Raw genomic sequence first — 12,183 nt, forward strand, 5'->3', positions numbered from 1 at the left:
ATATCAATCAATAATAAGAAATAAGTTGCACACTGAAGTAATACAGTGTATAATTAAAAGTCCTTACATGTTTGAACAAGATTATTTAACTTATCTGAATGTCAGATGAATCACCTGCAAAATGGGGTAATAATGGTACCTACACCTCATATGGTTTTTGTGAGGATTAAATGAGATAATACGTATTGCTCAGAGCATAGCACAGAATAAACTTAAAATAAATGTTTACAAGTGATAATTAGTGAAGGTGATGAATTCTAAAATAATCCACACTGGTAACGATGAAGAGAAGAAACTGCACTGTGCTTTTATAATGATTGATAACCAGCCTTAACAGAAAAAAAAAAAAAAATCCTCCATACTTTTGCATTTTTATATCTTTGAAAATGTTTGTCTCTCTTCATTCAAAATTTTTTCTGGTAAATAATTTCCATATTCATTTCTAAATTCTCTCATCCATCAGTAAGAATATTTCTAGTTAGGATATTATAAACTCCCCACTTTCAACATGTAACTGCCTCAACAGCAGCTTATGACTCTCAGTTATTAAGCAGAGTTCTAGGAATTTCAGTTAAAAAGAGTATAACTGGGGCGCCTGGGTGGCTCAGTCATTAAGCGTCTGCCTTCGGCACGGGTCATGGTCCCAGGGTCCTGGGATAGAGCCCTGCATCGGGCTCCCTGCTCCGCGGGAAGCCCACTTCTCCCTCTCCTGCTCCCCCTGCTTGTGTTCCTGCTCTCGCTGTGTCTCTCTCTGTGTCAAATAAATAAATAAAATCTTAAAAAAAAAAAAGAGAGAGAGTATAACTGGCATACCTTGCTACTGGATGGGGTAGTGGAGAATCAAAAGGACAAGATTCATTGGGACCTGATTTTAAATCTAAGAGCTCAGTCACATGTTACATTCATTGTGTACATGTGCACACAGACATCCAAAAGCAGCTTTCTTATCTCTGAGTAGGTGAGTAAAGCTGGACTGTTTCTCTGTTTTTGTTTTTTGCAATGACTGAAGAACAAGGGGGTGTTAAGTTGGCTTAAAGGAGGGATTTGTTTCAACTAACAAATAGAGGATTAGTCTCTAATGAAGGCACAGAATTCTCAGACAGCTGACCAAGATCAAACAAAGAATATTATTATAATTAGAACAGAGATTTCAGATAAGGAGAGAGTAATTAACAAACTCTAGGTTGTGATGGTATGACTTCATCAAGCTCACGTGTTTAGCACTTGGAAAAAGGAGGATTTGAACTCAAGCAGTCTAACTCCAACGAGCTCTTAATCATTATGCTAAGACCAAATTACATGGGTAATTACATAAAGACTAGTGTTTTCCTACATGAAGATTAAATTTATAATTCATTATAACAAGTACATTCTAACATAATAAATGGCATGTTCATTTACTTTGACCACTTAGATCTTTAGATTAATCTTAAAATACCATTTTCATACAAAGAAGTTGTTTTTTAATTTTCTTTTTTTTAAGAAGATTTATTTACTTATTTGAGAGAACAAGCAGGAGGAGAGGGAGAGAGAGAATCTAAAGCAGACTCCCCGCTGAGCACAGAGCCCAATGAGGGGCTCGATCCCAGGACCCTGAGACCATGACCTGAGCCAAAATCAAGAGTCGGACGCTTAAGTGACTAAGCCACCCAGGCACCCAGCTTTTTAATTTTCTATAGCAATGAAAACGTAATTTGTAATTCCATCAATATGTAAATTGGCATTTATTAATCTGGAGCACTCAGGGAAGGAAAACACTCTTCCCTCACTGGCTCGGGAGCAAGCCATTAAAATAAAAAGCTATTATTTCGCAGACTATTCACTTTCCTGCTGATATTAGTGAGGCTGGGGCATCAGGTAGGAAGCACATCAGAACCATTTCTGCTTCTGCTTTGAGCACACAAAATACCAAATGGAAAATGACCAAATCATTAGGGAAAACATTATTCCCAAGCTCTAAAATGGTATTAAAAACAGTAAGAAAAAAATGCAAATTATAAATCAGCACAATGGCACTTCAGTTAACAAATACCCCCGAAGGCCTATCGGCTGTCAATGTTAAGTGCCGAACCATGAAAATGAGGTGACGTTTAAATCACTTGGTCTTAACAATGACAGGTATTTCAGATTTACCAGGATAAACACCACCCACACCTATATATTTGCATAACGTAAGATCATCAGCCAACACTTCCTGCAAATGGCAATTTTTAGCATATTTCTTCCACACACATACACCGTGTTGAGTAGGGAATAAATTACTATTTGCTACCTTTCTTTTATGATGGGTTGTGGAAGCATCCATCTCCTCCTCCCCTATATTATCAATTTGTGAAGTTGGACTACAATTCATTCTCTCCTCTTCTTGTCTCTGAAGTCTGTCTGCTACAGCCTGAATAGCTTCTGTCCACTCTTCCCTATAAAAACAAGTACAGTTTCCCATTAATAAAGAATGGTAAATGATTCAATTATTTCCCTTTCATAAAATATGACATCAACACAACTAAAGTCTATTCCAGGATAATATACACACACATATGTAAATATAACCTCCCACCCTTACTCAAAGGTGAAATTAATCCCAAAAGCATTTAACATTACAGACCTTACAATTGTAGGAGCATTTATTTAAGAGTAGAAGAAAAAAGAAGGAAAGGACTATAAGAAAATTCAGTTAAAACCCTTTAAAAGTACAGTTCAATTTTATTACCTATCCACATCTTACCTATAAAGTAAATTGACCCCCCAAAGCTTGCTGTCCCTTACAAAACTTTTTTTGTCTAGCCATTGTTAAATTCATCATTGACATAGTCAAGATCTTTACTGTGGTCCAAAAGAAGTTCCAAGAAAAGGTTTTCAAAGCCAAGGCCTTTCACTGTTCCCAAATCACAGATAAGTTAAAAAAATGTCATAGTTTGTAGGTAAAATAGTTAAGTCTCAGGAGCACTGGGTGAAATGTGTATTATCAGATCAAGAATCATTCATTTCCATATAAATTTTTAAATCAGCGTGTGTTAAAGTCTGTTAGAATTTTGAGTGGAATTGTATTAAATCTATGGATCAATTTGGGGTAGATTACTATCTGAAAGACTTAAATTTTCCACTCCCTAAAGATAGTATAGTCTTCATTTACTTAGGTCTTTAATCTCCCAATACAACCTTTGGGATTTTCTGTGAAAATGTCTTGCATATTTTACATTTATTCAGAAGTATTTTATTTTTTAAAAATTATTTTTTCATTGAAGTACAGTTGACATACAGTATTACATTAATTTCAGGTGTACAACATAGTTATTCAACCCTTACATGCACTATGAAATGCTCACCACATAAATGTAATTACCCTCTGTCATCATACAAAGTTATTACAATATTATTGACTATATGTGCTATGCTGTATTTTACACCCCTGTGACTTACTTACTTTCTTTAAATCTTCTTTGGAAAAATGTCTGTTCAAGCCCTCTCTGCCCATTTTTTAACCAGATTATTTGGGAGTTTTCGGTTTGAGTTATAGGAATTATTTGTATATCTTGGGCATTAACCCTTTATCAGATATGTCATTTGCAAATATCTTCTCTCATTCAGTAGGTTGCCTTTTTGTTTTGTTGACTGTTTCCTTTGTAAAGCCATTTTAGTTTGATGCAGTTTCAACTGTTTATTTTTGCTTTTGTTGCCCATGCCTTAGAAGACAGATCCAAAAAATACTGCTGAAACCATTGTCCAAAGGTTACCACTTATGTATTCTTTTAGGGGTTTTTATCATTTCAGGTCTTATATTTTGGTATTTATTCCAGTTTGAGTTTATTTTTGTATATGATGTAAAAAAAAAAAAAAAAAGTGGTCCAGTTTCATTCTTTTGCATTAGTTGTTCAGTTTTCCCAACACAATTTACTGAAAAATTGTCTTTCCCTATTGTATATTCTAGCATACTCTGTTATAGATAAAATGACAAAATAAGTGTGGGTTTATTTCTGGGCTGTCCACTGTGTTCCCATTGATCTGTGTGTCTATTTTTGTGCCAGCACCATACTGTTTTGATTACCATAGCTTTGCACTATATCTTGAAATCTGGGATTCTGATACTATCAGCTTTGTTCTTCTTTCTCAAGGTTGCTTTTGCTATTCAGGGTCTTCAGTGGTTCCATATAAATTTAGTTCTATGAAAAAATTATTGATATTTTGATAGGGTTTGCAATGAATCTGTAGATTGCTTCAGGTAGTATGGGCATTTTAACCATATTAATTCTTCTAATCCATGAACATGGTATGTCTTTCCAATCATTTGTATCACCTTCCACTTCTTTCCTCAGTGTCTTATAGTTTTTAGAGTGCAGGTTTTCACCTCCTAGGTTAAATTTATTCTTTTTGAACCAATTGCAAATGGTACTGTTTTCTTAATTTCTCTTTCTGATAGTTCCTTGTAAGTGCATAGAAATGCAACAAATTTCTACATGTTACTTTTGTATCCTGCAACTTTACTGAATTCATTTATTATTTCTAATATTTTTTTGGTCAAGTTTTAGGGTTTTCTTTTTTTTTAATTTTTATTTATTTGACAGAGAGAGACACAGCGAGAAAGGGAACACAAGCAGGGGGAGCAGGGAAAGGGAGAAGCAGGCTTCCCGCTGAGCAGGGAGCCCAATGTGGGGCTCGATCCCAGGACCCTGAGATCGTAATCTGAGCTGAAGGCAGACACTCAATAACTGAGCCACCCAGGTACCCCAAGTTTTAGGCTTTTCTATATTTAGTATCATTCACCTACAGAAAGTGACAGTTTTACTGCCTCCTTGCCAGTTTGGACGCCTTTTATTTCTTTTTTCTTTTCTGACTGATGGGGCTAACACTTCCAGTATTGTGTTGATTAAAAGGGGTGAGAGTAGACATCCTTGTCTTGCTCCTGATCTTAGAATTTTCCTAAGAAAAGTTGGAAATTTTCACCATTAAGTATGATGTTAGCTGTGGGTTTATGGACTTTATTATGTTGAGCTACATTCTCTATACCTCTATATCCATTTTCTTGAAAGTGAATGGATGTTGTATTTTGTCAAATGCTTTTTCTGCACCTACGGAGATAATCATATGATTTTCATCCTGCATTTTGTTAATGTGCTGTATCACACTCACTGTTTTGTGGATATGAAACCATCCTTGCACCCATGGAATAAATCCTATTTGATCATGGGGAATGATCCTTTCAATGTACTTTGAATCTGGTTTGTTCATGTTTTGTGCCAATTTTGCATCTGTGTCCTTCAGATACTGGCCTATAATTTTCTCTTTATAGTATATTTGTCTGGTTTTGGAATCACAGTAATGCTGGCCTCACAGAATGAATTTAGAAGCAATCCTTGCTCTTTAATTTTCTAGAATAGTTTGAGAAGAATCGGTATTAAGTCTTCTTTAAATGTTTGGTAGAATTTACCTATGAAGCCATCTGGTCATGGACTTTTTTTACTTACTGGGAGTTATTTGATTACTGATTTGGTTCCATTACTACTAATTGATGTCTGTTTAGATTTTCTATTTCCTCCTCTTTCAATCCTGGAAGATTCTAGTTTCTAGGAATTTATCCATTTCTTCTAGGTTGCCTAATTTGTTGGCATATAATTTTTCATAGCAGTCATCCCCTTTGTATTTCTGTGGTGTCAGCTATACTTTTTGTTTCATTTCTGATTTTGAGTCCTGTCTTTTTTTGTTCTTTAAGAGCCTGGCTAAAGGTTTATCAATTTTGTTTTGCTTTTCAATAAACTAGCTCTTAGTTTCACTGATCTTTTGTATTATTCTTTTTTATTTATTTATAAAAAGTCTCCATTTTATTTATTTCCACTCTGGTGTGATTATTTCCTTCCCTCTACTAACCTTGGGCTTTGTTTGTTCTTCTTTTTCTAGATCCTTAGGAGTAAGGTTAGATTGTTTGAAATTTTCCTTGTTTTAGTTGTTTTTTGGTAGGCCTGTATCATTGGAAATTTGCCTCTTATTACGGCCTTTGCTGAGTAGTGAAGATTCTGAACTGTTGTGTTTCCATTTTCATTTGTCTGCATCTATTTTTTTTTAGTTTTCTCTGTGTCTTCTTCATTGACCCACTGGTTGTTTAGTTGCATATTGTTAAAACACCATGTTTGTGGGGTTTTTTTTCAGTTTTTTCCTGTAACTGATTTCTAGCTTCATATTGTTGTGGCTGGGAAAGATGGCTGATACGATTTCAATCTTTTCAAACTTATTAAACTTATCTTCTTAAATTTATTTTGTGGCTTACTATGTAATCTGTCCTGGAGAATGTTCCATGAGTACTTGAAAATAATGTGTATTCTGTTGTTTTTAGATGGAATGTTCTGTATATATCTTTTAGGTCTGTCTGGTCTAATGTGTCATTCAAGCCACTGTTTCCTTCTTTATTAATTTTTTTTTCTGGACAATTTCTCCATTGATGTAAATGGGGTGCCAAAATCCCCTCCTATTATGTTAATTTCTCCTTTTATGTCTGTTAATTTGCCTTATATATTTAGGTGCTCCTATGTTGGGTGCATAGAAATTTATAACCATTATATCCTCTCGTTGGCTTGATCCCTTCATCATTATATTATACCCATCCAGGTTTCTTGTTACAGTCTTTGCTTGAAAGTCAATTTTGTCTGATATGAGTATTGTTACTCCGGTTTTTTTTTTTCCACTTCCATTTGCACAGTATATGTTTTTCCAGCCCTTCACTTTCAGTCTGTATGTGTCTTAAGGTCTGAAGTAAGTCTCTTGTAGACAGCATATATTTGGGTCTTATTTTGTTTTTTCTTCATTCAGTCACCCTTTATCTTTTGATTGGAACTTTAAGTCCATTTACATTAAAAGTAATTATTGATAGGGATGTACTTATTGCCATTTGTTGGCATATGACAACTGGCATGTAACTGTTTTCTGGTTGTTTTGTAGTTTTTCTTGGTACCTTTCTTCTTCTCTTACTCTCCTCCCTTGTGATTTTATGATTTTCTTGAGTGCTAAGCTTGGATTCTTTTCTCTTTAGGTTTTGTATCTATTAAAGATTTCTGGTTTGTGGTTCATATAAGGTTCACATATAACACCCTATGTATATAGGAGTCTATTAAAGTTAATGTTCAATTAACTTTCACACATTCTAAAAGCACATTTTTATTACCACTCTCCACATTTTATGTATTTGACTTCACATTTTACATCTTTATTTTGTATATCCATTAACTAATTATTGTAGATATAACTGATTTTATTACTTTAATCTCTTAATCTTCATACAAGTTTTATAAGTGATTGATCTACTACCTTTACCATATGTTTGCTTTTACCAGTGAAATTTTTCTTTAATAATTTTCTTAGTTCTCATTATGGCTTTTCTTTTCTTCTTAAAAAAGTCCCTTTAACATTTCTTACAAGGCTAGTTGAGTTGTGATGAACTTTACTTTTATTTGTCTGGGAAACTCTTTCCTCTTTCCCTCTACTGTGAATGACAACCTTGCTGGGTAGAGTATTCTTGGTTGTAGTTTTCTTCCTTTCATCACTTAGATTAGAGCATGCCACGTCCTTCTGGCCTGGAAAGTTTCTGCTGAAAAATCAGCCTTATGCCATTTTCCTTTTATATAACTTGCTGCCTTTAAGATTATTTTTTCATCTTTAATTTTTGACATTTTAATTATTATGTGTCTTGATGTGGATCTCTTTGGGTTTATCTTGTTTAGGACTCTCTCTGGTTCCTGGACCTGGCTGTCCCTTTCCTTCTCCAGGTTAGAAACCTTTCAACTATTAGTTCTTCAAAGAAGTTTTCTTCCCCCTTTCTCTCTCTTCTCCTTTGAGAACCCTATAATGCACATGTTACTAAGTTGATGTTGTCCCTTACATATCTTCATATTTTTAGATTCTTTTTACTCTTTGCTGTTCAGCTGGAGTGTCTTTCACTACTTTCAGATTGCTGATCTGTTCTTCTGCATCCTTTGGTCTGCTGTTATTTCCTCTAAATGTCCTGCTGGGTGTGGAGGGGCAGAAGCGGCTTTGGAGGGACATCTGCCAGCACAGGTCCACAGAGCAGGTGTCTGCAGTGCTAGCAAGGTAGAAGGAGAGTGTCAGAACTGGTGCCTGCCAGCATGGGGCCAACTATGCTGAAAGAAAAATGGCACCTGCCAACTCTTCCGCTATCAGAGAAAGTTCCTACAGATTCTTGATCCTCCAGCACAACCCTACAATTGGTCAATAAATCTCTTTCATATATAGCCCAGAAGCTTTCATACTACTGCCTCTGTACTGGGTCTCAAAGTGAGTGATACTGTGCAGAGACCCTTTAAGAGCCTTGTCAGTTATATATAGCTCTCCACCTTTCCTGGAGTTAAGACCCACCAATTTTCAAAGCTCTTGAGTTAAGCCCCACTGATTTTCAAAGCCAGAGGCTATGGAGGCTTGCCTTCCCAGGGCAAATCCCCAGGGCTGGAGTGCCCAATAGAGGTCCTCACAGAAGACGTCTGCACCTGAGATAGCCCTCCTGCTTGTGGGTCAATGTGTCTGGGGTTTGGTTCCCAAGTTTGTCTCTATACCTCCCACTCTTCTTGATGTGGTTTTTAAAATATGGAAGAGCTGTTCAGTAGTCTTCAGGCTTTTCTCAAAGTGAGTTATACTATATATAGTTGCAGCAATGGTGTGTCCATGAGAGGAAGTGATCTCAGGATCTTCCTACTCTACCATCTCCCTTGAACAAAATCAGTTGATTGTTTTCTTAGGATGTTTCTTTCTTTGGCAGCATTCTTCACTTTTTAGAGATCCCTTCCTGAGTTACCTATTCCCAACTATTTTTTATGCTATTGTGGAGGCTTTTAAAATTTTTTTTTTAATTTTCTAATTTTTCTTGGTAGTATTTACAAATAAAGTTGGTTTTGTATGTTGACCTTGTACCTTGAAGCCTCACTAACTTGACATATCAGTTCTAATACCTTTTATTTTTCTGGATTTTCTACACATGCAAACATGTCTACAAATAAGAGCAACTTCGCTTCTTCCTTTCCAATCTATTTGCCTTTTACTTATTTTTCTTGCCTTATAATGCCCTATAGCAGACCGTTAGTACAATGTTACATGAAAGTGGTGAGAAAAGACATTCTTACTCTGTTCTAGATCTTAGAGAGAAAGCACTGAAGCTTTTACCTTTAATAATCACATAAGCTGTAGGTTTTTTATAGATAGAAGTTGAGTAAGTTCCCTTCTCTTCCTTGTCAGCTGAGTGTTTTAGTTAGAAAGGGTTTTGAATTTTGGCAAATGCTTTTTCTGCATCTGTTGAGATGACCATGTAGTTTTTCTACTTTATCCTCTGAATATAGTGAATTTAGTTTAATGATTTCAGATGATAATGCAACTGAACTCTTGGATGTACTCCATTTTGTCATGATGTATTATTGTTTTTCCACATTTTTTGAATTTGTCAAAATTGTGTTAAGAAATTTTGCACTGATGGTCACAAGTATATTAGACTACAGTTCTATCTTCTTATGATAGTTTTGCCTGGTTTTTGAAACAGGAGTGCCCTTATAAAGTAAGCTGGAAAGTGTTCTCTTCTCTATTGTTTTCTGAAATAAGACTGTGTAGGACTGGTAATATTTCTTTAAATATTTGACAGAACTCATCAGTGAGGCCATCTGGACTTGGGAGTTTTCTTTGAGGAAAGGTTTTTAAATTATTAACTCAATTCTGTTCATTGGCATTGGCTGTTCAAGTTTTCTGATGTTTTCTTGGGTTGATATATTTGTAATTTGTGTCCTCCCTTTTTTTTTTTTCCTTTAACAATCTTCTAAGATGTTTTCCATTCTTCTAGTTTTTTTCAAAGAATTAGCTTTGGTTTATTGATTACTATTTTTGTTTCCTATTTCACTGATTTTTAGCTCGAATGTTCCCACTTGATGTTTGCTTTGGGTTTACTTTATTTTTCTAGTTTCTTAAAAAGAAAGCTTAGGTTATTGACTTAACTTTCTTCTTTCCAAGTACAGGCACTTATTGTTATAAATTTCCCTCTAAGCATTCACAAATTTTAATATGCTTTATTTTCATTATCCTTCAATAAAAATGATTTTCTAATGGCTCCTGTGAATTGTTTTTGACCCAATGATTTTTAAGAGGTATGCTGTTTAATTTCCAAATAGTTGAGAGTTTTTCAGGTTCTTATTCTTACTGATTTCTAAGCAATTCTACTGAAGCCAGAAACCATATTATATATAATATCAATCATGCTAAATATACTAAGAATTGCTTATGATCCAGAATATGAGCTATCCTGGTGAATGTACCATGTGTATTTGAAAACAATGTATTTTCTCACTTTTGGGTGTAGTATTCTGTAAATATCAACTACATCAAGGTGGTTGACAGTATTATTCTATAACTTTCCTGATTTTTTTGTCTAGCTGCTCTATCACTTGCTGGAAAGAATTTAAAAATCTTTTTTAAGATTTTTGAGATTGGGATTGTCTACTTTACTCTGTTTAATTCCGTTATGCATGCATACATATTCATGATTGTTACAGCATCCATATCAAATGACAATATTATCATTATAAAGTGTCCTGGAACTCTCTAGAATATTATTTTATTTTGAAATCTGATATAGCAAATCTCTTCCTGTAGTTACTATTTGCATGATATATTTTTACTAATCTGTATTTTCAAGTTAGCTATGCCTTTATACTTAAAGTGCATTTCTTATAGACAGCACATAAGTGGGCCTCGTATTTTTAATTCTGAAACTCTCTGCCTTTTAACTGCAGTGTTTAACCCATTAACATTTAATGCAATTATTTACATGGTTGCACATAAGTCTACTATTTTACTTTTTTTAATTTCTCTCTTCTTTCTTTTTTCCTGTTTTTGTTTCATTATTTTAAATTTTCAGAATTCCATTTCATTTTTCCTGTTGGCTTCTCAGCCTTTTTTTTTTTTTTTTGCATATTTTTATATATAGCATTAACTTCACACAGACAACCTACATAATGTACTCTGGATTAATTTTTTATGATTCTATTTCTCCTCATATCAGCATTATAGTCATCATGTGCTTGCTTTCCTTTTAGCAATTATCCTTGAAGTCATAACATTCATCCTCAATTTAGCAAAGTCTTATATGTCCATACTTTTAAGTCTTCTAAGAAAATGCAGTGATGTCATAAGACATTAACTCCCATTTTTCCCTCAACCTCAATTTATATATTATTAGATTTTTAATTCTTCATATAATTAAACCACAAAATGTTATTTTTATTCATAAGATCAATATTCCTTTGGTTTTATCAATTTATTTACCATTTTGTTTTTCATTCCTTCCTGTATCTCTTCTCCCTGTCTGAAGAATGCTGTTACTATTTCCTTTTCTGTAAGTCTGCTGGTGAGAAATTCTATCAATTCTGAACTGAAGTTATTGAAATATTTGACTGAAATATTTTCATCTTACTTTCACTCTTGGAAAGTATTTTTGCTCATTAGCACTTATATTCTTTCAGCACTTTGAGAATATCATTCCATTATCTCTAATTATCATTCCATCCCATATATTCCATGTCAATTATTTCTATTGATATCACCTTTTGGTCTAATTGATGCTCCTTTAAAGGCAACTTATCTTTTTTCTCTGCTTTGAGAATTTTCCCATTGTCTTTGCTTTCAAAAGTCTAATGAGACTAAGTGGGTTTTCTTTGTATTTTTCCTGCATGGGATTTACAGGACTTCTTGAATATGTGGTTTAGTTATCTTTAACCATTTTAGAAATTTCTCAGCCATTATCACTACAAATACCTTCTGACCCATTCTTTCACTCTTCCATTTTGAGACTCCAATTATGTATATGTAATAAGACCTTCTTACTACATTCTTTTCATCTTACGTTGCCTTCTTATTCATTTTTACTTTCCATCCTTATCTCCATGTTTCATTCTGCATATTCTGTTATAACCTATGTTTAAATTCCTAATTTTCCCCAATGTTAGGCCTAGTTTACTGTTAAAACCATCCACCAGCACTCATGATTTTAAATATCTTGTTTTTCAATTTTAGAATTCCCATTTTATTCTTTTTTATAATTTCTAGCTCTGATGAATTTCCTAGCCTTAACTGTAATTTCCTTGAATATACTCACACAGAGTTCTTTTAAATTCTGTCTGATAACTCCATTATCTAGAGAGCCCATGAATC

The 12,183-nt window shown here is 34.2% G+C and overlaps 1 protein-coding gene across 4 annotated transcripts in view; it reads right to left on the reverse strand.

Annotated features, from left to right (window-relative positions):
* The window catches only part of AKT3 (AKT serine/threonine kinase 3), a 316,408-nt gene that overhangs the window by 138,995 nt on the left and 165,230 nt on the right, over positions 1-12,183 (reverse strand). For all 4 annotated transcript variants that reach the window (XM_088017172.1, XM_088017171.1, XM_028111550.2 and 1 more), the window contains one exon: positions 2,273-2,417. In XM_088017172.1, the coding sequence (XP_087873298.1) occupies positions 2,273-2,417 (145 nt within the window). The remainder of the gene's footprint in view (positions 1-2,272; positions 2,418-12,183) is intronic.

Source organism: Eumetopias jubatus, unplaced genomic scaffold (assembly GCF_037043125.1).
Source record: "Eumetopias jubatus isolate StellerSeaLion01/CBP00866 unplaced genomic scaffold, mEumJub1_p1.0 scaffold_12, whole genome shotgun sequence".
Lineage (NCBI taxonomy): Eukaryota > Metazoa > Chordata > Mammalia > Carnivora > Otariidae > Eumetopias > Eumetopias jubatus.